At 44.2% G+C, this 24,277-nt stretch overlaps 2 protein-coding genes across 4 annotated transcripts in view; one reads left to right on the top strand and one right to left on the bottom strand.

Moving 5' to 3' along the window:
• The first annotated feature begins 1,273 nt into the window (after positions 1–1,273).
• On the top strand, positions 1,274–16,163 carry STMP1 (short transmembrane mitochondrial protein 1). Its single transcript, XM_027075767.2, has 3 exons — positions 1,274–1,397; positions 14,320–14,373; positions 15,228–16,163. Exons 1-3 carry the CDS (start codon positions 1,383–1,385, stop codon positions 15,300–15,302), a joined length of 144 nt encoding a protein of 47 aa, XP_026931568.2. The 5' UTR covers positions 1,274–1,382; the 3' UTR covers positions 15,303–16,163.
• A 936-nt stretch (positions 16,164–17,099) lies between these two features.
• Positions 17,100–24,277, bottom strand: part of SLC13A4 (solute carrier family 13 member 4) — a 49,168-nt gene continuing 41,990 nt past the window's right edge. For all 3 annotated transcript variants that reach the window (XM_053218046.1, XM_027075545.2, XM_053218047.1), the window contains one exon: positions 17,100–22,757. In XM_053218046.1, coding sequence (XP_053074021.1) covers positions 22,620–22,757 — 138 coding nt within the window. In that variant the 3' untranslated portion in view covers positions 17,100–22,619. The remainder of the gene's footprint in view (positions 22,758–24,277) is intronic.

The following is a 24,277-nucleotide window of genomic DNA, read 5'->3' as shown; positions in this document are numbered from 1 at the left end:
GTTGTTGGTCTCATTGATTCGTAGGAACTCTTCATACAAAGGAAATTAGTCCTTTCTCACTTGTTTTATCTTTTTTTTTTTTTTTCCATGCAGGAATTTTTAATTTTTAGACGGTTGATTTTATCAATCTTGTGTTATGGCTTCTGAATTTTGTTTCATGAACCTTCCAATTTGGAAATTAGGAAACAATTTCTCCTTTTTTTCCTCTAGCAATTTTACTGTTTCTATTTTTGTTTTGTTTTGCTTTGTTTTGTTTTTGATCTGTAACTTTATGGAGAAAAGCAGAAATGGAGAGAAAATGCTTCTTAATTCCTGATCGCTTTCCTGTTCCTCATCATTGTCCACTGTATCTCTATCATACACTCCATAGGGTTAAAACTAGTATGTTTTGTTATAGTTTGGAACAAGAGTTCTGCTTAATAGACAAGGGTGAGTTCTGAAGGTTGAGAGCAAAGAGAAAAGGTGGTCATCCTTTGTAAGCACGTGTTAAGGGAGGTTGTTGAGGGTTTCAAAGACCAGGAGCGAGAGGTGGCTCATAATATGATAGGGCAAGCTCTGTGTGGAGACAGGATGGGGAGAGGTCTCTTGAGCTCACTGGCCTCACCAGTTTACATGACAGGCATTTATTGATCCCTCATGTCTCACTTGATTCCCACAATTCAGCAAGGGAGCTGGCCTTAGACCCATTTACAGAGAAGGAAGGCGAACTTCAAAGAGATTAAGTAACCGGGAAGTGAAGGCAGTCATGAATTGGACACAGTTGTGTCAGGCTCCAAAGGCCTCCAACTTAAGCACCTAACCTCTCTCATAGGTACTCATTGCAGTTTCCATAGCATACATGCGGCACTTTTGCAAAGTACAGCTCTCCTCCCCTCCATGGTTTCTGCATGAGGACGGGGTATATTGTATTGCAAAAGCTCGGATTCTGCTTTGCACCTAGGGATGGCCTCCTGCCGTCCTTGCAGTTCAGGGAGTCCTAAGCCTAAGTGCATCTGAGTCGTCGGGGTGCTGGTAGTAATATAGATCCCGGGGCCTGACCCACGTTTCCAGAAGCGGGATTTGGGGGACTGACGTCCCGGCATATGAACGACCAAAACTATCCAGCCAGGCCTGGGACTTGGGGCTTGCTCCTCCTCGGCCTTCTCACCAGCCGGCCAGTTCAGGTGGTAATTCCGGGGCGTTCCGGCAGGGGGAGCCGGGGCGCCGCGAGCGGCGCGCGGGTGGGGCGGGGCGCGGCGGGGCGGGGCGAGGCGAGGCGGGAGGCGCGGGCGGGGCCGGGCGTGACCCGGAAGCCCACGGCGGGTTCCGCCCTCCGCCCCAGAGGCAGGCTCGGACGGGCCCACCGAGCAGCCGCCGCCCTTCGCTCATTCCTCGAGGACACCATGCTCCAGTTTCTGGTGAGTGGAGCTGCCCCGCAGGGGCCCGGGGTGGCTTCGGGGCCCTCGAGGGCTCCGGGGCCGGGCTGCGGGGCTGTAGGGGTGTGCGCGTGGGTCCGCGTCCGCGCAGCGCCCGCTCGTCGCCTGTCGGGATGGGCTGCGGGGTTTTGTTTCTGCCGGGCGCCCATCCCTTTGCCGTACTTGTTCTGCAGTCATTCAAGCCACGCCAGAACTTGGAGGCGTCAGCAGGCATTTTCAGAGCCACTTCTGGGCCGTCCCGGCGGATTGTGTAATCGTGATGTTAAAGCTTCTGGGGTCCTTAATGACTTCGCGGCCTCCCCTCTTCTGCCCCCCGCCCCCCGCACCCCAATCCCTGCCGGAGAGCCCTGCTGGTTGGGTTTTTGAGAACGGAAGAGGGCGGGGAGGGCCAGGAATAAACCCTAAATTAGTAAGCCACCCCACGAGGCGCAGAAACACAAGGTCGGAGTTAGAGGCTTGGCGGTTGGGGGGGAGGGGACCTTGTCAGGCCTTTTAGAGCTTCCAGACTTGGAGGATGGCTGGTTGCTGGCCTGAGTCAGACCCCGGTGTGCAAGCAACTCTTCCAAAGTGCTCATTTTGGGGGGAAAATGAGTGTTACTATGAGCAAATAAATTCTACCTCCTGGCTCTTTATTTCGGTGGAAAACTGGTTTTCTGGCGACGCTGAGTGTATTTCAAAGATTGCCCGGTGAAGGTTTCAGGACGTCTCGCCAAACATTTCCAAGTGAAAGTCTCTCTTCCAAGTTTTTGAGCCTTACACACTTGATGCTTTCAACCTCTGATTCTGACAAGAAGCAGGTGTTCCATTGTCTTCCTGGTGGACACGTTCGGTGCCCTGGTGAGAAGATGCTTTCCCACATGCTGTATTCTTTATTAAAGGGAATAAAAAAGTGCCGCCTTTGGGTTTTCTTTCTTTCTTTCTTTCTTTCTTTCTTTCTTTCTTTCTTTCTTTCTGTCTTTCTGTCTTTCTGTCTTTCTGTCTTTCTTTTCTGTCTTTCTTAGATGGTAATTGATTTTTAAAATCTCTAGGTGGAAAAGAGGTATCCTTGATATAAAATGCCCAACTAGGACAGGGCTGTACCCTTTGCCTCTGGAAGTTTCTCCAGTGTCCTAACTAGGTGTTAGTTTAGGGGGCAATAGAAATAATTACTGTCATTTAGTTGTAGGAAACACAAAGGTTAAAAACAGTATCAGTGGCGCCTGGGTGGCCCAGTCGGGTAAGCATCCAATTTCCCGTTCATGTCATGATCTCACGGTTCACAAGTTCGAGCCCCGAATCGGGCTCTGGTGCTGACAGCTCAGAGCCTGGAGCCTGCTTCAGATTCTGTGTCTCCCTCTCTCTCTGCCCCTCCCCTGATCGTGCTCTGTCTCTCTCTTTCAAAAATAAATAAACATTTAAAAAAATTAAAAAAAAAAAAGCAGTATCAGCCCCAAAGTGTAAGATGATAGCATTGAGACTTCTACAGCTGTAGCTTATTGATTCCATTATACTTCATAAGTGCTTTTGCAGAGTGAATTTATTTGGTTTTGGAATAAACTTTTGCTGTGTATAAATATGCATGTATCTGATTTGAGGATTCAGAATTCTCAGCATTCAAGGAGAGATGCTGCATCCGTCCGTTAAATTCCTAGCTTGGAAGTAACTGGAACGCGGATGCTCCCTTGGCCCCTTGTTCTCCCATCTCTTCATCGCATCTTTTGAAAGACGTGGATAGTATTACTTTTCACCTTGATTTTACCTCTGTCGAATGATTCACTAAGTCTCTGAACTTGGGCAAGTCTTTCTCTTGCTTTTAGCCATTTTATTTATAAAATGGGTTGAGGGGTGCCTGGGTGGCTCAGTCAGTCGCGTGTTGGTCTCTTAATCTCAGCTCAGGTCTTGGTCTCAGGGTTATGTGTTCAAGCCCCGCGTTGGGCTCCACACGGGATGTGAAGCCTACTTAAAATGACAACAACAACAACAACAGTGGGTTGAAGCAGGTGATCCCTAAGTTGTCCTCGAGCTTTTAACCTGTGACCAGCCATCTTGTCCTGGTGCTTAAGCAGTCAGACGCCTGGTCTCGAACCCTACCTAGCTCCATGGTTTTTAAGCTATGGGAACTTGGGTATGTTATTTAAATTGTCTGTGCTTCAGTTTCCCCATATGAAAATGGGAACCTACCTCATGGCTTTGTTGTGAGGATTAAAAATGAGTTAACACATGAAGGTGTGTTAACCGACACTTAATAAGGACTCAGATTTATTCAGTTTCTCGCTGGAACCGGTCCTAAAAATGGGGACTCGTTTACCCTCAGAAAGGTAGGTGATGGGAAGAGTTTTGGAAGTAATGAAATGGATACAAAGTTAAACCTGTGCATGGTCATTGCACATTCTGGAACCATCCAAGACGTTTCCTACAGTTGTCACTTCCTGGAACACCAGTTGAAAACCACTGCACCCGATTGTGTTGCTTTTATATTCCTTTCGTTGTCCATTCCTCCGTGGATTAAAACACTCGCCGATCATCCCAGTCTCAAAAACTTGTTCCCGTGGTCCTGCTGCCTCTTTCCCTGTAACGCAGTAGCTTCCTTGATCGCAGTAGGTTCAGCCACAGTTGTTGTAAGAAACTTCTGAGGCTTTTGAGGGAGGCCTGATGTGACGGGCACCGCCGGGAGCCCTGCGTGCCCTGCCTGCGATGCTCTTCCCGGGGTCATGGATTGCCCTTGTTACCTTCGAAGTGGCAGCCCTTGGTGCTCTTAATCACCTCCTCCTCAATCCCCCATCTCTTGGCTTTTGGATCCTTCCTTGTCCGACATTCTTTAACACTAGAACACACGTGGCTTTATTTTTGGGGAAGAGCCTGCACAGAGTGAAGGCGACTGACTCTGGTGCTGGCCCCTCCCAGGGCTGAGGGGAACAGTATCTTGGGGCAGCAGCCGGGAAATGGTCCTATCTAATCTCGCCTGCTGGCACTGGCTGCTTTTCCCGTCTTTTGGTTTCTAGGTGTTTCTCAAGGCTCAGTCCCTGACTCTGCTCTTCTCTTCACACCCACCCTCAGGGAGTGTGTTCCTTGTCATACATCACCTTTCCTCTTCGCTGCTTCCCGGACTACCTTGCGTCCCTTTCTCTGAGTTCCAGTTCACTGTCATCAACTGTCTGCTCAGCATCTCTTGCCCTACCCTCTATCTCAGGTCCAACACATCTGGACCCGTTGCCTCTTCCATCCCCCACCCTGCAACCCATGCCCCACACCTGACTTCTTTCTCTTCTCCAGCCCTTTCTCAAATTTGAAATGCTGACATAGTCTTTCATTTGTTTCTCTCCTCATTCTCCATATCCTTATCAGCTATGCCTAGCACATAAATGTCCCTGTGTAGCCTTGGGTGAGTTCCTTAACTGCTCTGTGCCTCAGTTTCCCCAACATAAACTGGGCAGTAATAGTACCTGCTTTATAAGTCTGTGAGGAGCATGAGCTAATTCATGAAAAAGAGAATGCTACCTTGCACACAATAAGCACTCAGTAAACATTAGCTATTGTTTTAGGCCATTGGGTCTTCATTACTCACCTTATGAAAGTTCCATCTTTAAGTTCCCCACTGCCGAGTTCGTAGAGTAGGTCTTTTTTACTCTGCCTTTGTACTAGTTACACCAGCCTAGTTGGGGGTAGGAATGTGGGTTTTGAGTTGGAGGAGTGATTGTAGGTTATGTGGTTTAACATGCTGACACTTGGTCTCCACTACTAACGGGGTGTCTGGTGTATGTTTTGTCACCTCCCGTTAAAATAGGCTCACTATGGAGCACCTGGGTGGCTCAGTTGGTTAAGCGTTCTATCTCCCCTTCTCTCTGCCCCTTACCTGCTTGTGCTCTATCTCAAAATAAATAAATAAACTTAAAAAACTAATGAATAGAATAGGCTCACTACTTCCTCAGAGGATCTGTCATTTTTGGTCACCATCTTACACTATTCTTGGTGTTAAAGAGCAGTTCTAACTCACATGACAACACTTCACATATCAGAACAGCATTACCTTGGTACCTTTCTCTATCCCCTGACCCCCATCAGTCTTGTCTTTAGACTAAACATCTCTGATTCTTCCATCCATTTTGTATGATTTCAGGTTCATGCTGGTTAGCCTTCCCTGAATAGTCTAGTTTGGGGTTGGTTGGTTGGTTGGTTTGTTTTGAAACATGGCCCCTCCATCCAGTCTGATCAGCCTTAGAAAAGTAAGGCTGCCTTCTCTACTTCTGCATTTCCTTTGATGCCCTTGGTGTTCTGTCCACCCTTGCAGCTGCCTGAGTAATCCTCCAGTCTTGTCTTCTCCACGTGCTCAGAAACTGTCAATGGTCTTTATGTCCCTCCATGTCAAAGAGTAACCACTTGCACTTGATTTTCAAGATTTGCTAATCTGACCCCATTTTCCCTTCCTATTGCCCTTCAACGTATCTCCTTTGCTTTTGATTGAATAGACTATCTTACTGATCTGGACCAACCTGTGGACCTTCCTGCTATCAGACCTTCCCATACGGTTTTCCCTTTGTCCTCTTTTTTGCCTCCCCCTTCCCCAACTGCTCTTAATGGCTCAATTCCCATGTTTTTCCATGAGCTTTCTTTATTACCTTAAGCTCCTGAAATGTTGACACTGTTAGGATCCATCTCCCCATTAATTTACATCTTTGTATGCCTTTCATCAATATTTTATTATCTTCTCAATAATAGTCTTGTACCTTGTTTTTTATATGTATATTTCCAGGTACTTTTTAGTTGTTCTGAGTGGCATCCTTTTTAAAATTACATTTCCAAATTCATTGCTGATGTATAGAAATGCTAATTTGGGTGTATTGATTTTTTTAAATGTTTGTTTGTTGAGGGAGGGAGGGAGGGAGGGAGGGAGGGAGAGAGAGAGAGAGAGAGAGAGAGAGAGAGAGAGAGAGAATCCCAAACAGGCTCCATGCTGTCAGCGCAGAGCTTGACGTAGGGCTCGATCCTGTGAACCGTGAGATCATGACCTGAGCCGAGATCAGGAGTCTGACGCCTTACCAACTAAGCCACCCAGGTGCCCCTGGTGTATTGATTTTTGTATCTAGCAGTCTTCCTTATCTTTTAACTCCCATAGTTTGTACATTCACTTGGAAGTGAATCAGTGAATGCCATACTGTGAAGGCAGTCTTACCTCCATTGAAGGCAACAAGGACAATTTTGTGCTCTTTTCCAATTTTTTTCCGTAAATCAAGTTAGGACTTCCAGTAGTAGTAAGAGTGGATATCCTAGTTTTTTTTTCTGCTTTTAGTGAAAATGCTTCTGAGGTTTTAGTATGATGTGTTTCTGATATTTCCTTACAGATTAACGAAATTCTCTTCTATTTCTAGTTTAAGAGTTTTTATTATGATTGTCTGTTGAATTTTGTCATGCTGTTTACCCATATGGTGATCAAGTGATTTTTCTCCTTTAATGTGTTCATACAGATGACATTAGATTTCTAATAGGAAGCACTTAAACTATGTGGCCCATTCAGACCATCATTTGGTGATGCGCTCTGTTTTGTTCACTGCACCTTCATGCGTTTTAGTCTTGTCTTTCTAGAGTAGACCATCAATTCCAGGGGAAGAAGCAGCATACCTTATATTTAGATTTCCCAAGCACATGGCACTTAGGCAATACTATTTTATTTCATTTATTTAATTAGATATTCCTCTTCTGCCTGATGACTTCTCTCAGATATTCATAAGATACTTGAATATTTGAATCAGCTTCTTTGAGAACAGGCAGACTGGTTCTACCTGATAGACCTCTTTCCAGAATGTTACAGCTAACTTTTTCATGAATGTCCCAATTTAATTTACTGGCTCAATTGAAGAATTAACAGCCGCCCCCCTGCCACCCCCCCGCCCCGCCCCTTCTTTCTCTAAGGAAAATTGAGTATAAAATCTAGCTTACATCTTAAAAATGCACTTCTCTGTGGTTGCAGTAGAGAAGCCATAGGTTATATCCTCAGCAGAGTTTTGTTTTAATGGATAGAATGTGGGTTTTATTATTACTTGAAGCAGCTGTGAAACACAGTTGATAATTTCTCCACAACAAGTCTTAAATGTTTAAAGACTAAGGTACAAAAAGGTGGATTTTTTTCTTGCCTCCTTGAAATGGAGCAGTCTTCAGACAGGTTCTCTAGGTGTGTAGATTAAACTGAGAAATCGGGGCACCTGGGTGGCTCAGTCGGTTGGACGTCTGGCTTCGGCTCGGGTCATGATCTCCTGGTTTGTGAATTGGAGCCCCGCATAGCGCTCTGTACTGATAGCTCAGAGCCTGGAGCCCGCTTTGGATCCTCTGTCCCCCCCTCTTTCTCTGCTCCTTCACTGCTCATGTGTACTCTCTCTCTCAAAAATAAGTAAAAAAACATTTAAAAATATGTAAAAAGTAATTTAAACTGAGAAAATTATCAGCGTATCTTTTATTAATGCTAGATAATGTATACTTTTGCTTTTATTGTCAGTGTGTAGCTTTTCTCATCTGAGACCATAAAATATTTTTGGGTATCCTTTTGAATGCTAGTTGTAGCTATATTTGCTAAATAAAATGAGATTATTTCTATTATTATTTATTTTTAATGAGATTACTTTTAGGTTTCTGAAACCCTTGTCAGTAAATACGAGATGGTTCAGATTCTGTGTCATAACTTGGGTTTGAAAATGTGATTTGATGAGTCCTCTTTCAGACTTGTTGGGTAGTGTTCAGTCTGGGTTACTGCCAGGTGCCATCCTCAGGTCAAAACTGTAGCTTTATGTGCTGACAGACATAACTTTCTGATTGGGGAAGGGGTTGAGCAGCAAACGATAAGAGTCAGATTGCTTTGGAGTTTGCTTACTTGTTTTTAAGACTTCATGCTTCTTGATGTTGATGCACCCTTGTGACTAACCTGCTTATGTGTCCTTACATAAAAAAAGAGTTGATTTGCTGTGGTGTTCATATACAGAGCCACCAGGTGATGGCAGTGGTCCTCATTTTTCTCACTGTAACGTTTCCATTCTTTTTAAACATTTGTCCAGTCCGGAAACCTTGAAGTTGTCTTTGATTTCCTGTTTTATCCCATGTGGCTGATATTTTACCACATCTTACTGACGTTTAATATATTTTTTAAAATATTTATTTATTTTTGGGAGAGCGCAAGCCGGGGAGGGGCAGAGAGAGGGGGACAGAGGATCCGAAGTGGGCTCTGCCCTGACAGGCTGACAGGCTAACGAGCCTGATGTGGGGCTTGAACTCACGAACCGGGAGATCATGACCTGAGCCCAGGTCAGACACTCATTCGACTGAGCCACCTAGGCACCCCGAATTCAGTGGTTTGTTTTGGTTTGGTTTGGTTTTTGTTTTTTTGTTTTTTTGTATGTTCATAGAGTTGTGGGGCCATCGCGGCTATCTAATTTTGTATCTAGTATTTCATTGTCCCAAAAAGAAACTGCATACTCATTAGCATTCATTTCTCATTCTTCTCTCCCACAGCCCTGGACAACCACTAGTTTATTTTGTGTTTTTATGGATTTGCCTATTCTGGACATTTCCTTTAAGTGGAGTCATATAATAAGTGGTCTTTTCCGACTGCCTTTCACTCAGTATAATGATATCAAGGTTCATCCATGTTGCAGTGTGAATCAGTCCTTCATTCCTTTTTGTGGCTGAATAATATTATGTTGTATGGATATACCACATTTTGTTAATCCTTTCACCCGTTTATAGCACTTCGGTTGTTTGTAACTTGGCTATTATGAGTAATCCTGCTGTGAACGTTTGTCTGCTGGTTTTTGTGTAGATGTATGTTTCATTTCTCTTGCATATGTACCCTAAAGTAGAATCGCTGCATCATACAGTAACTCTGTGCTCAACTTCTTGAGGAATTGCTAAACTGTTTTCCAAAGTGGCTGTACCCTTTTACATGCCCATCAGCAGTCGATGAACGTTCCACATTCTCCACATCCTTTTCAAAACCTGTTCATCTTTTGTATTAAAGTCCTCTAGTGGGCACAATGTGGCACCTCAGTGTGGTTTTGAGTTGCATTTCCTTGATGACTGGTGACACTGAGCATCTTTTCATGTGCTCATTGCTCATGTGTATCTATCTGATTTGGAGAAGTGACTGGCAAATCCTCTGCTGATTTTTAAGTTGGGTTGTCTTTTTATTATTTAGTCACCAGGATTCTTATATTCTAGATGTAAGTCCCTTATTGATAAGTGATTTGCAAATATTTTATTCCATTCTATTGGGTTGTCTTTTCATTTTCGTGATGGTGTTCTTTGAAACACAAACATTTTTAATTTTGATAAAGTCCAATTTATCTTTTTTTTTTTTTTTTTTTTGGTCACTTTTGCTTTTGGTGTCATATCTAAGAAACTATTGCCTGATGCAGATCTTGAAGATGTGTTCCTGTGTGTTCTTACATGAGTTTTTTGGTTCTAGCGTTCACATTTAGATCTTGACCCTTCTCAGATAGTTTTTGTTTATGATGTAAGGTAAGGGTCCATATTCACTCTTTGGCATGTAGATATTCCGTTGTCCTAGCATTGTTTGTTGAATGTATGAGCACCTGTGTTAAAAATCACTTGGTGCCTGGGTGGCTCAGTGATCCATTGTTGGTTTTGGCTCAGGTCATGATCTTGTGGCTTTGTGAGGTCAAGCCCCATGTCAGGCTCTGCGCTGGCAGCATGAAAACCTGCTTGGGAGTCTGTCTCCCTTTCTCTGCCCATCCCCAACTCGCGCTATCTCTGTCTCTCTCAAAGTAAACTTAAAAAAAAAATAAAATTAAAAATATGTTTTAAAAAATCACTTGACCATAAATGTAAAAGGTTTTCCTGGACTGCCCATTCTGTTTTGTTGCTTACTGTTGATTTTTATTTTATTATTGTTATTTTAAGTTTTTATTCATTTTTTAATTCCAGTATAGTTAACATAGAGTGTTATATTACTTTCAAGTGTACAATATAGTGATTCAGCAATTCTGTACAATACTCTGCTCATCAAGATAAGTGCACTCTGAGTCTTCACCTATTTCACCCATTTCCCCCACCCACCTCCTGCCTGGTAACCATCTTTTTGTTCTCTATAGTTAAGAACCTGTTTGGGGGATCATCATTGATTTTGAAGAAAAACAATTCAGTCACATTTGCTTCTGTCCTCTCTGCTGCCACACGAATCTGGGCCTTCCATGACCTGCACTTACTCATTATTCAGCCTTTTTTGTGTAGAGCTGCTGGTTGAATACTTCTGAAAGCAGTGGTTTCATCACGTTGCTGCTGGTAGAGGGTAGCTATTGGTGTTCCAGCAAGATCGAATGTGAACTAAACTCCTTGGCCTGTTTCTTGAGGTCCCTCAGCCAGCCCTACCCAAGTCTCCATACTTAACTTCTGTTTCTAAATTCAGATCATCTTCTCAATCCTGTTTCTCTTAGGTATCACATCTTCGTATTTTATGCCTTGATTCTCCACATTCAGTTCCCTTCCCAGTTTAAAAGGTAGCACTTTCTCAGCATAATTAGAGACTGTAATAACAAGTTGAGGTACCTTGATCTCTTTCAGATATAGTTTCTTAGAAGAATCACTTCTCTGTCATTCATTTGGCCACTTAATGCATGACCCAGTTCTGGTTTGTCCTGCCTCTGTTACAGTCAAGGTCCTGTACTGGGTGTTGCCTTCAGTTGTTTTGTAACTGTTTTGTTTATATGTAGCTTTTCTTCCTATACATTGTACAAACTCTTTGAGAGTGTAGAGACATTTTATAATCCTTTCACAGGGCTGAATGTGAATGTACATTCAGTATGTAAGGGTCTTTGATCTTTTAATCAAAACCTTTGGGGACCAGATGTATTGGGAGTTGTTTTTAAGATTTTAGAAAGGTTTAAGCTGCATATACCTTGTTACTTAACAGCCCAGTAGCACTCTGGGATAGCCTCTGTTATGACATACATTAAAATGTTTCCTGTTACACCTATTCTCCAGTGGGGTGTAGGGCAGGATCCTATGTTTAAAGATTGCTTTGTCTGTAGCAAAAAGTGAGTTTCCACACTGAATGTGATAGAGAGACTATAAATAGTCTCATATCAGTTCAGGTCAGGTGTGATTTTGCTGCCAAATGAATTACAGTGAAACAGTTTGAGTAGAGTTTGAGTTTCAGAATTGTGGGTAAGGGATTGTGGAGGGACGTGGGTTCTAAGTGCAAGGTGTAATTATAGAGCAGGGACACGCTGTCTCCTCTAATGTGTGGGGACCCAGGCCGGTCTGGACTTCCCTCCTTGATTCTTCGCTGCAGCTTTTCCTCCCACCCATTTGTCCTTTGACCAATTCGCTCATGCCACTCCTCTGTCCCCAGATCCCTGGTGTTTTGCCATGTTTTTGTCCCCAGTGTGCTTGTGGGAAGAAGCTACATATTCCTAAAGTCTCAAGATGATTGCAGAAAGGATGTAATAGTAATTCATTTAGTGTCAAGCTTGGGAAGCCATCACTTTTCTTTTCCCTGCACTACCTTCTCTTCTTTGTAGTGAACACAATGGGGGACCAGTGATGTGGAGGGGGCACCGTGGGGGTGGCATACAGCCATCTGGATGGACTCCTGGCAAGGCAGCCAGGTCTTGGCCTGGATGAAGTTAAGCAATCGTGGCCTGCAGAGAGGTTTCAGATTCATTCAAGACCTTCTGTAATCTGGCTCCAATCTAACTTTGTCAGATTAATGAGTCACCATTGCTCAGATTGAGATTTTATGTTTTTATATTTCTTATTAATTTTTTTCTGTGTGAACTTGCCTATTGAGCATCCCATGAAGAACATATAATTGCTTTTCTGGCTTCATGCATTCCCCTCAACATTTCTCATTTCTTTTAAAAAAAACTTTTTTTTTAATCCTTATTTATTTTTGAGAGAGAAAGAGAGAGACGGAGACAGAGAGAGAGAGCATGAGCAGGGGAGGGGCAGAGAGAGAGGAAGACACAGAATCTGAAGCAGTCTTCCGGCTCTGAGCTGTCAGCACAGAGCCCAACGCGGGGCTTGAACTCATGGACCATGAGATCATGACCTGAGCCAAAGTTGGATGCTTAACCGACTGAGCCACACACAGGCGCCCCTGAAACATTTCTCTTATTATGTGACATTTCTCTTATGTATGTAATTTTACAACATCCTAGTGATAGACTGGTCAGTATTCTGAAACTGGAATTGGACATGACTTGTCTAGAAGCCCATAGTTTTTGTTTTGTGTTGTGTTTTAAAATAACTGCTATTTTTTCACGTGCCTAATGGCTGGTGACCTTGCCAAAAGGAAGCCACATTAGATATGCCATATTTATTTTGAGACACACAGGGTAAGAACCAGGAATCCTCAAATGTTGGAGCTGGAAGGAACATTGCTAATATCATGTTTTATAGATCAGGAAACAAATCAGCTAAAGATACACAGCTAGATAGTGATAGAATCAGAACTCTATTTTTCTTGAAAATTTGCAGCTTTATGTTTCCTCTGCTTGGTTGCTTGGTGTTAGAGCTAAAATTTTCATTTGATTTTTTTTCTCATCTTCTAAGTAAGTTTAATACTCTTTCTGGATTTGGAAAACCTCTGTCTATCTGGTTTCAATGCACAGAAGTGAAAAAAAAATCATTTTGCTTCTTGGTACCACCTTGGTAAAAACTATGTTTTCACAAGATGTGTCTAATTAATCAAATGATTAGAAAATTGGTCTATGATTAGAGATTGGATAGCCTCATTTATGCTTAATTTAACTAACAACAAACCAATTTAAAGTGTGCTTTTGGTGTTTAAAGCTCAGTAAGGCTGTATTCTGTTTCCCCATATATATCTCTAACTTGAAGACAAGGTCAGATCACACCATTTAGAACTGGTGGTGGTAAGTGCCACACTTTTTCTGTTAACCTCTGCTGTGTATTGAATAGGAGCAACACTGATTATAGAAAATGATGGAAAAAAAAGAAAAACCAGATGCCAGTTTGAATTTATGAAATTAGAAATTAGGTGTCCCATTGGAGGGGCTTAATTGTTGGAGGAAAAAAACCCAGGGAATTACAGATCATCATTAGAACTCAGAGTTTAAGGAGCTTTGGTTCTTTGTTGTCAATGGAGTGCTTTAAGTTTTCATGAAATGGTTTTGTTGTTGTTGTTGAAGAAACCAGTCACCCAATGGGTTACACGTTTATAGTTCTCTAAAAATCATGCCTGTCTCTTCTCACTGAGAAAGAGCTGGGGAGGGGACCTGTGCTCCCCGTAGGTGGGAAGTGCTCTGCCCATTAGGTCCCATCCAGGCAGAGTGCTCTCGGTTGGATGTTGGAGTTTCCTATGCTGTTCTCTCATGATATATCTTTGTTTGTGAGTGTGAATCTAATTTAGGTTGTTCTGTGTTTCTTTGTTGTGAATGACCCTGAAAAAGTCCCTTCACTAACTATCCTGGGCCTCACGTTCCACTTGAAATAAGAAGAGATTGAACTGTGCAAATCTCTTCATTTTCTAAGATCCTACCATTTAGCTGAGTACTTTTTTTAATCAGATATTTTTCGTTTAATGTAACAAGAAGTAACAAACCAAAGAAGAAAGAAAGACAAAAAACAAATTGCTTTCAACAACAAAGTCATCACTTCGGCTTGGATTTCTAGAACTGACAGTCAAGTGTTTATGGAGGTTGTGAGGGGACAGGGAGAATTTAGGGTAGATTTGCTCAGTGCTACCATTTATTTTCACTTCTGTATGCTCCTGAACGTTTTGGGAGAGTATTTCTATGTTATTTTACAGAAGGAAACAGTCTCACACTACCTAGCCCTACGCAGGACACGGGGGTCGTTAGCTGTCCTGAGCTCCTTAGACTGTTGTCTTTATAATTTGGTTTGGTATCAGGTGGCACAGAACTTCGTATCCAGTGTAACTCTTCCTGTTCTACTCTTTCAGCTTGGATTTACTTTTGGCAACGTGGTTGGAATGTATCTGGCCCAGAACTATGACGTAAGTGACCATATCTGTGTCCTCCCGTAATTTGTAGTGACTTGTCTTTGTTGAAGTCAGGCATGCCTTCCAGTGTAAATGAAGTCCGTAGGTCTCGGGAAAATGTCCTGAGTTTTGTAGAAGGATTTTCTGCTGTTTGAAAAATACACCTCACAAAAGCATCTGTCCTCTGTATCACCACAAGAGGGCAAAATCTCATCAATTTAGATGGTCTTATGCTCCTGAGCTGTGCTGGTTAGCCCAGAATAATTAACTACTGACTTAGAGTCTTCTTATATAGTTCTGTGGACAATTATGTGATGAGTGGAAATTTAAGAGTAATTGGATCATCTTTTCAGTTATATCAGACTCATTTTATAGAAGGGGAAGTGGAAAAGCAGGTGACAAAACTGCCCCTACATGGGGCCTCTGGAAAGGTTGTTTTAAAGAGAGGGAAAGGAAGGGAGAGGTGGGAAGAGGGAAGGAAGGGAAATATATTAACTTTTGATTTGTCTGTGGTGAAGCTATTAGTGTGACAAAAGAAATTCTTTGTCAGCCTTCACTTGAGTTACATGGTTTTCTAGGCAGGAACTTTATTAATTTATATCACCTTTATTGTTCATATGCACACCTTCTATTTGGCAGTGGATTGAGGTGGTCAGGGAGTATATAGAAGGAGAAGTCAGAATTTAGCGTCTAGGAGGGAACATACTTCAGTTTACAGCTTCGAGATCCTTCTTATGCAGCCATGAGGCCAAGTCGCTTTCAGAGGAAAATAAAGACTTAACAACAGCCCTTTGTTGTAGGAGGAAGAGAAGTAAAAGAGTATCGATTAGGTAGCTGCAAAATTATAATCATCTTTTTTCTCTTTAAAGATACCAAATCTGGCTAAAAAACTTGAAGAAATTAAAAAGGACTTGGATGCCAAGAAGAAACCCCCTAGTTCATGAGGCGGACCCAGCACTGCTTTCTGGATATACCGATTCTGCTCTTCTTGAGGCCTCCTTATCATCCGAACCAAAAAGCTTTTGTTTTAAATTTCAGCCTCAGCAGTCTTCCTCTCTGCTAGATCCTGTGCTGCCTGAGAGCAACAGTTGAGGCTTCGCATTCAGAACTACCCTTTTCCAACATCCTCCCCCCCTTCCCTTCCTCCTTCCAGCCACTTGGGACGGCCTGACACTGGAATTATGGTGCTTGATTAGTAAACGTGACCTCTCCTTTATTCTTTGGGGTTTCTAGTGTTTTCTAAAGAAAAATTGATGAGTTTTGTATGGCTGATCAGATTTCACAGTCTAACAATTATAATGGGTGTTTAAACATTTGTTACTAAATTACGTTGTTTCACGGTAATTAAAATTGAAGTCCAGAAGCCACTTACTCCTGAATTATCCACTTACTGTATACTGTTATCAGGCAGCTCTATAGCTGCTAATTTAATCATTAATCGATTTGCTACATTGACTGAGAAACTATATCCTGAGAACCCTGTCAGGAACTAGTGAGTTTAAAAATATGTAAAATAATGGCCTTTATCCTCTGTGAAATTCAGTCAAGTATGCATGTTTTTCCATAATGATGTCTTTGATTTGACACTTTTCTCTCAAAAGAATCCTCCTATTTTAAGGGATTATAGGTGCATTTGATGTTACATGATGGATAAATGATAACTTGTCTGTAAAGGAAATATTACGCCTTTTCACATTAAAAAAATGTATTTACATTATAACTTTATAGTAATTCTCATAAGAAAACTTTGAGGGTTTTTGTTTTTGTTTTTCTCCCTGCAATAAAAAATCACCATTGTATGTTGACCCATTGATAGAGACATCTCTCTGCTCCTCATTCAGCAGGGAGAAGCTACTGAAGATGAGACCTCCACCCAAATGCTAAATATTTCCATTATTGATGGGGGTGGGGGGTGAGCATAAAGGCCGCTTTTCGGCTACAGGCAGTAGAAACCTGAACAAGGCAGAAGGGCCCACAGTGAGCACACAAACGGGCTCATTAAGCCATAGGCCCTAACTGACCGATGGGCTACGTACAGCTAGGCGCAGTTCTAAGGATCACCAAAAAAGGGAGAATTCCATCAGTCCTCATACTCCCTTACTCCGCCCTACTGTGACTATAGCCCCTCACCATCGCCTTGTGGTGGACAGTCTCTCTTTTGCTGTCCTGCCTGCTGCTCCCTTGCTCTTTAAAAAAAAGAAAAGAGGGGCGCCTGGGTGGCTCAGTCGGTTAAGCGTCCGACTTCGGCTCAGGTCATGATCTCACGGTCCATGAGTTCGAGCCCCACGTCGGGCTCTGTGCTGATCGCTCAGAGCCTGGAGCCTGTTTCAGATTCTGTCTCTCTCTCTCTCTCTCTCTGACTTTCCCCCCATACATGCTCTGTCTCTCTCTGTCTCAAAAATAAATAAACATTAAAAAAAAATAAAATTAAAAAAAAGAAAAGAAAGAAATCACCATTGTAATTTGTCAAATGTATAATTAGTCCATTTTTTTTGGTTAAGAAAATGTTTGAATACTTCACTTTTCCCATGGGTCAAGATACAAATGTGATTCAGAATAAAGAGTTTCTCCCACTCCTATCCATCAGCAACTAGTTCCTCTTCCTGGAGGCAGGCTCTGTCAAGTTTCCTGTATACTTTGAGGAAGATTCTTTGCCTAAACAAATACATGTGTGTGGTGGGGGAGGGAGGGGAGGTTTACACAAATGATAAACTGTATTGAGTTCACCCCTGGCCTCTTTATTTTATTTTATTTTATTTTATTTATTTTATTTTTTAAATGGAGATCATTCCGTATCAGTATGTAAGAAACAAGGAACCTGTTTCCCTCCTTTGGCTCCATGAGATTCTAGTGAATGGATATACCATAACTTACTTAATCTGTTACTGATGAACATTAGGGTTCCTGTCTTTTGCTGTTATAGTGATGACCTTGAACCTAAAGTTATTATACATATCTGTGCGGAGTATGGCTGTAAGCTAAATCCTAAAAGTGTAATTTACCCTAACGATAAAGTCTCATTTGATTGTGTGCTTTGTTTTAGGGGACTTGTTGGGCAGCTCACTGATAATGCCATTTCTGAAGAAATTTTAGCAGAATCTGTAAACTGGAAGAGTAACTTAGAGACACCTTTATTCAGGCAGTGATGACATTGGTACTGCGTGATTATAAGACAAAAGGTTCTGTTTTCTCTTTGAAAACGGGGATCTCTCGTACATGGGTATGGGTTTTATCCGTGGCAGCTTGTCCTGGCGTGTGATACAGGTGGCGTGAAAACAGCGTATTATGGTGTGACTTCACCCTAGGAGTGAGATCATGGGCAAGCGTCTGATTTTTCTGACACTGTTGTATTCTCTGTAAGATGTGGACGCAATATCTACCTCATACGCTCACATGAGAAACAGGTGAGATAATGTACGTGGTGTGTTACACAGTGTTTTGCAAATTGCCCAATAAATAACAGATACTGGCCCAAACACGCTGCTTTTGGTCACAATACTTTATTTTTCTGCAGTTGCTTTTGGAACCAGTTTATGAACCATGCAGACTTTGTCATTACTCTATGGTCGCTCTCCTGGTTGCTGATGAAAATCTAGAATACCTACCTTGATCACACTTCCTGCCTCGTAAGATTTGATCTTGAATGACTGAATTGTTAGCAGAATGAAATACAGCCTTGAAGGATAAAGTTTTACTGCTTTTGAGGGTGTTCAAAATGCCACAAGCTTAGAAAGGCAACTTAAATGTTAGGTGATTAGGTCTCTCTCTATTACGCCTTGTAAACCGAGCACATTGGGATTTAGGGCTTCCCTCAGGAGTGACTCTTACCCTCGCTTACCGGTGGGGAGCCATCCAGCAAATCCATTCCTGCATTTGCCTTCACCATAGAAACTGCTCCTCAGTGAATGCCGGCTGCCTCTGTGCTCCCCATTCAGATACCCTCTTCTAGTTAGGTTCTTGGAGCAGTGAAAAGGGGCTCGGAGTTCTCAGGCAAGGTTATCCTCACTGAGATAGAGGAGGAGCCCAGAACCATCACAGGTGTTGGGGGGTAGTTGAAACGTTGCAACGCGAGTGAGGGGTGCAGCTATTGTCATTGTGGCACCAAGAGTCACGTTCCCTGAGTGTTGTTACGCAGGGACTCTTGCCTCGCACATCCTCAGAGGGATGGGAAGAGTCCCTGCAAGACATACTCGTCTTCTCCTTTTAAAAATGTTGGAAAACTCCTCTGTCAATGTGGCTTAGGAAAACTTCTTGCCCTACCTGATCGTAAAAGGAAGATTACTCACATGTGCAAAATATGACTTCAGGGTTGATGTTGGGAACTTCATAAAGACATTGGACCTGACAAGTTTATCCTTAAACCACAATCCTCCCAAACAAAGGGAGAGAAAAACCCAAACAACCTCATTTAACATCATCAAAAGGGGTGTTAAATATTTCAGGAGTTGAAGTTGCCATTGATGTCTTCAGTGGACTTTTCTAGTGATTTGGTGTTTTAGGCAATTGAGCAGAGACCTGCTGCTGATTTAGAGGAACGATTTCATTTTTTCTAGCCCATTTGTAGGCCCATTTTTTCAGTTTCCATTTGTAGGACGGTAGAGGAAGTTACAGCGTGTGGTTTCTCTAGCTGTCTGTGCATACGGGTTCACAGAGCATATGTGCACGTGCATGTTTTCATTTCCACGGAGTACAGTCCCTAGATACAAGGCTGGTGTTTGTTTTTCTGCTGAGGTCTCCTGCCTTTTTAATGCTTTTTCTGTTAGTCCCCCTGAAGGAACTCTACAGACTGTCCTGGAGCAAATGAGGCTTTTTCTTAAACTGCCCATCTTGGGCTTTGCACGTAGCATTTCCATTCCTTACTCGTGAATGAGTGCTTTTTTCCCTACTGACCATTAGGGCCTTGTGGAAGGCCACAGGGTGGCAAAGGGAAAATATTCGGAGATCTTGCCTGGTGTAATAGGGGAGCTCGTGACACTCAGATTTTCTTGCTTATGCCTTTTCTGAATCTCCATGTGCCATATTTCGTCAAATACATTTTTTTTTACAAGGTGCTGGGAAACACCGGAACAGTGAGGTTTTATGGAAGGTGCACAGGGTGGGGCATTGCAAAACCTGAGTCGCGGGCCCATGTGGATCGTTGCCTCTGTGGTAAGGCCTTATGCAAGGTGCCGTGTGGTTGCATCATTTTTGCGTGTGCAATTGTAAAAGATCAGGACAAGAAAGAGTCACCTTGTAAATTGCTGGGCAGTTGTGCTAAGAATTCATTTAGTGAGGGCAGCCACGGGATGGGTTACACGTGTACTTGGTCTCTCTCGCCTTTGTGTTCTAACGGTTTGAACATCTTGCTATATACTGAGAGTGATTCTAGTGTTTAGATGTACTTTTTCAAACGTGGCCCCTAATTGTGAAGCCAACTACGTGATTTAGTATGCAGCTGAAGAAACAGAGATCTGTTCTCACGTTGGAGGGAAAACTAGCTGTGTTTTCTTTACTAAAAGGTGGTTCACGAGTCTTTGCCATGTAAATGCTAACATAAAAGATTGTGTACCATGTCCTTCGTGGGTGACTAAAAGGAATTTCAAAGGCAATTTCCAAAGGCAATTAGGCAAGTTTGATACATAATTGACTTGAAAATAAGGTGCAGTGAAGTGTCTTTGTTTCTCAGTCATCTATCAAAGGAGCAGGTATAAGGTGGTCACTTACTGCTTTCTTTTTAACATTGTGATGTTAGAAGATAAAAGTCAAATTGTAACATATTTGCAAGAGACTACTCAGGAGAGCCTTTAGTTAGTGTCCATCAGTGATGACAAGGGGTGGTGAGTCGTTTCTGACCTTCCGTGTCCCTGGAATGAGCAGTCTTGGTTGGCCTGATCTCTGGTGTTGGGAGAGAGCAGTGCTGCTTTTCAGAACGGTCAGTAGACCGGGCTGAAATAAATGCTCTTTCTCAACTGGCCGGTCGAGGGCACTGGCTCCTGGAAGCTTCCGGCAGCATCTGCCGTGGGGAGCGGCACTTCCTCCCCCTTAGGAGTGAGCGCGGATCTCAAACGCTCAATGGTGGCCCATGATTCAGGTCAGCTTAATTCTGAGTCAACGCTTCCTTCTCTTTTTTTCTACTTGTTTATACTCCTGGAATCTTATTATTTGCACCTTTTTCTCACTGTCTGACCTACAGGCTTGGGGTCCAAGTTCTGTAATTGACATTTGACACTTTGGCAGCCATGACGATAAGCTAACACCCTGCCTCTTCTGACCATTTCATAGCAAGAGAACTATGCAGATTCCATCAAAGCAGCCATAGCGTATATTACACGGGGATTTTATTTGGGCTCAGGAGGTCTTTATTTTCATCACTAGTCACATAATGTGGCCTAAGCTCATTGATGCAGAAGAAGCAGTAATATCTGCGGTTAAATCCTGTCAGTTTCGTTGTGGTCAGAGCACGCAAGTGCTGACCGGCACAAAAGAAATGTTATAATTCACAGACCCTTGATAAACTAAGAGAGCGACTTCACTGATAAGTTATTGTTGTGGGGAAACCGCCCATGCTGTCAGTAATAACTTAAAATCAAGTAAAACAATGTAGCAGCTCTAGGGTGTACCTTTTCCAGTAAGACCTACTTAGCAAGTAACTGGTGGTAGAAATCAGAACTATGTAATGTCTCCAAGCCAGGGGGATTGGGAGCTATATCCAGTCATGGAGCAGGAACATCTGTCGTGGAGAAAACGGCCTGGTTTTTCAAGAGGAAGAAGGAGGCCTTGATTTCCAAAGTGATTTTTTCTCACAGGAAACATTTATTAAGTAGTTAGTTTACTATATTGTATGAGTTGCGGGGGACTTGAAGAGATGTAAGATGTCTCTCCCCTCGAGGGGCTCCCTGTAGGAAGTGGCTGGTGTGTGGGGCCTTCTGTACTTGCTTTCTCAAGAACAAACTACTCATTACATCCAAAAGAAAGCCAGTCAGATATCGCTAATAGCACTGTGGTCTTAATGATACTTTTGGCCTTTTTAATAAGACAGGTATGGAAGTTTTTTCTCCCTCCCAACTCAACCAATGCAGTGGTATTGATGATTAGTGGAAAGCGAAGAGAGAGACAGGTGCCCCCCCACTCTCCAAAAGTAGAGAATTCCTATGAAACCTTCCATAAGCCAAAATGACCTAAAGCGAAGAGGCAATTGCCATTAATTTACATGGAAAGACGTTTGAGCGTTTCCAGACCTCCGCAATAACCTCTCTTAGGCTTCCCTGATACCTTAGGAACTTCTTGCTGACAGGTGTGCCAAGTAAATGGGCATACAGCACAGACGCTCGCAGATGCAGCTCGCAGCTCTGGCAGCTCCGTGCAGAGACGCTGGGTGCAGTTTCCCGGGAGGCGGCCCAGCGGCGCCACTCCAGTTGCTCAGGTTGCGCACTGCCCCTCGAAGGGCTCGCCGCAAAACCACTGAACACTACTTGGACTCTTCTCGGAAATCCAAAAATCCTCTTCAGATTTCCTCCGGTTAGCGAAAACAGGTACTCACGTGAGTCTTTTGTAAAAGCAAAGGGGCGTAACCAGAACTTTTGAAAAGCCGGGGATACCTGTACTGATTTCAGTGTGTCTTCTGTCTCTACTTCTTTTTCCTTGGACAAAGAGAACAGTACAAGCCTCTTTCTAAAGGGGGACACTATTTCTTTATGGGAATTTGGTGCCAAGGGTAAAGAGAAGCCATTGAAGGGAGCTGCTTAGAAGGGAATCAGAGTAGTGAGAAAAGAGTACTGATCGCCACAAAGAGGACTTGCCAAGATCGCCTTTTTGTGGTGAGAACTTAGGATAGAAACGCTGAGGAGAAAGTTCCAGGGGAAGATTTTCCTCCGAAAGAGGAGATGTGACTACACAGGTGGGATGATTTGATTTCTTCTCTAACTCCTAAAAAGGGGTTAAGGTATTAATAACATGGAAGCCAGTGAGGCTAGTTTGTGAGGCTTAGTTAGCCTCTGAGGGGTGACTAAGTCAGCCTTTCTGCTCTTCCTGTCCTCAGAAAGACCTGGAGAGCCCAAGATACAGGACGTGAGAGTGGTGCTAGGTTTTCCTGAACTACAGTGCTGAGGAAGGAGGGCGGAGAAGAAGGCACTAACGTCCCAGCATCGGAGGCTTCCTGCTCGTCACCTGAGGTGGCAGGCTGTGGAATCTTCTGGTGGGGGTTGTGTGCTCCTGGCGGCTTTCTTGGTCAGATTCTGTTCGGCGCTCGTAGCTCCTCTGGCTGGGCTGTGTGCCCGCTTGTGTCAGGCCTGATCAGTGAGGTTACTGACCTTAGCCCAGGCTGGAAAAGTGTCCAAGTGGAAGAGGCTAACTCCCCATGTGTTGATGGCCACCATCACGATCACCAGGCCAATGACATTGACCCCCAGGCCAGCTTTCACCTGTAGGACACAAACCAAGCCCACCCAAGTCACTGAGCGGGCAGCAGCACAGACCCCGGGTGCTCCTCTGTGCCCCCCGCCCAAGGGTCGGCGCTGGTCTGTCGCAGTCGCTGCCTGGGATCCGTAGTGTTGCACGAAGGGTGTCTTGGGAGCGTGGCAGGTTGGGAGAGGCCACTAGAACCATCTCCACCTGCAGTGCGGCCACTCCCCGTGGAGGCCTGGCACGTGTGCGCTTGGAACACCAGGTCTCTGTTTGTTAAGACTCACGCCAAGCAGGGGGCCCGCGTGATAGGGAAGCGCATTAAGGCGGGAACTTCTCGGAACCTTTAACGCGCTGATACGCAGGGGGACCTGTAGGAGAGGCCAGGTTCTACAAAGCCTTTGCCACTGTTAACCGTGCTTTCCTTCCCAAAGGAACGGCCTACGGAAGGTTGTGTACGTGGGGTTCCCGTGGAGAACCAGGCCGGCTGCCTCTGCTCAGCCCTTCGGCGGGAGAGTGACGCGGGCGAGCTAGTTTTGCTTCTTTCCGCTGAGGGGATGTCGCCTCCACGACTCCAGCCCTCCCGTTTCTGCCACGGAACTGGGCCTCACAGGCTGAGGGCGGGGGCGGGGGGGGGGGTGGCGTGGGGCAAGATGGATGGCCGAGCCAGGGCCAGATGGAAAAATGTACAGTAAGGAGGGCTGGCGTTAAGTTGGCAAAGCTGTGAGGAGATGGTTCCAGGCAAGTGACTAGATGTGTTGGCTCCCTGCTTTGTGGGCAGGGCCCTGGACGTATTAATCGGCCTTGCCCCCTGGGCTTTGGGCGTGGAGGGCCGCCCCTGTCTCCTAGCAGAGGGGGCAGGTTCTAAAGGGGCTGATCCTTTAGGAGGAACCATGTAGAACATTTGGTTGGCACCCCCACCTTTAGAAGATGAGGACATTGAAGAGTCAGCGCCCAGGACTAGCTCACTTCTTGTCACCTGGTGCCTTTGAAAGGCGCTGTCTCTGATCACTTGATTCCAGGGTAGAAGGTGCGGGGGGATGGGGTGAGTGGTGGGGGCACCCGGGAGAGTTAGCTGGGGGGACAAGAGAGCTGGGGCCGAGCTCAACTCTCTTGAGCAGACAGGGTCGCGCAGTAAGAGATTGGGGGGGGGGGCGGGGATGGCGGTGACCTCCCTTCCCCGAAGTATTACAGAGCGCTAAGGTGAGCGGGTTGAAAGCTGGAAAGTATCTGAATATCTGCTCCTGGCCTGGAGCTCTTGCTTCCTTTCCTCCATTTGATATTTACAGGGCCGCGGAGAACGAGTTTGGACTCGAGTGAAAAAGAATTGGTGAGGCCCTGCGCCGTCATCCCTTTCCCTTTCCCCTGGGCCCCTGTGGTGTCTCCCACTTGGCTCCCGTGAGTAAGCCAGCAGCTTTTTGAATGAACATGCCTGCTGGTCCAGTGAAGAAACGGAGGCAAAGACTCGTGCCTCACCCCATGGGCTGCGTCTCATGTCTGTCCCAGCTTTGTCTGTCCGCGTACCCACTGTCTCCCAGAG

This window comes from Acinonyx jubatus, chromosome A2 (assembly GCF_027475565.1).
Source record: "Acinonyx jubatus isolate Ajub_Pintada_27869175 chromosome A2, VMU_Ajub_asm_v1.0, whole genome shotgun sequence".
Classification (NCBI taxonomy): domain Eukaryota; kingdom Metazoa; phylum Chordata; class Mammalia; order Carnivora; family Felidae; genus Acinonyx; species Acinonyx jubatus.
The sequence above is the reverse complement of the archived record's forward strand: the minus strand, read 5'-3'. Positions and strand labels throughout refer to the sequence as shown.

Excerpts from the sequence above, each read along its gene's own strand:
- STMP1 (XM_027075767.2), top strand. Across the intron at positions 14,374-15,227 it reads ATCTGGCCCAGAACTATGAC|ATACCAAATCTGGCTAAAAA; the intron begins GTAAGTGACCAT and ends TTCTCTTTAAAG.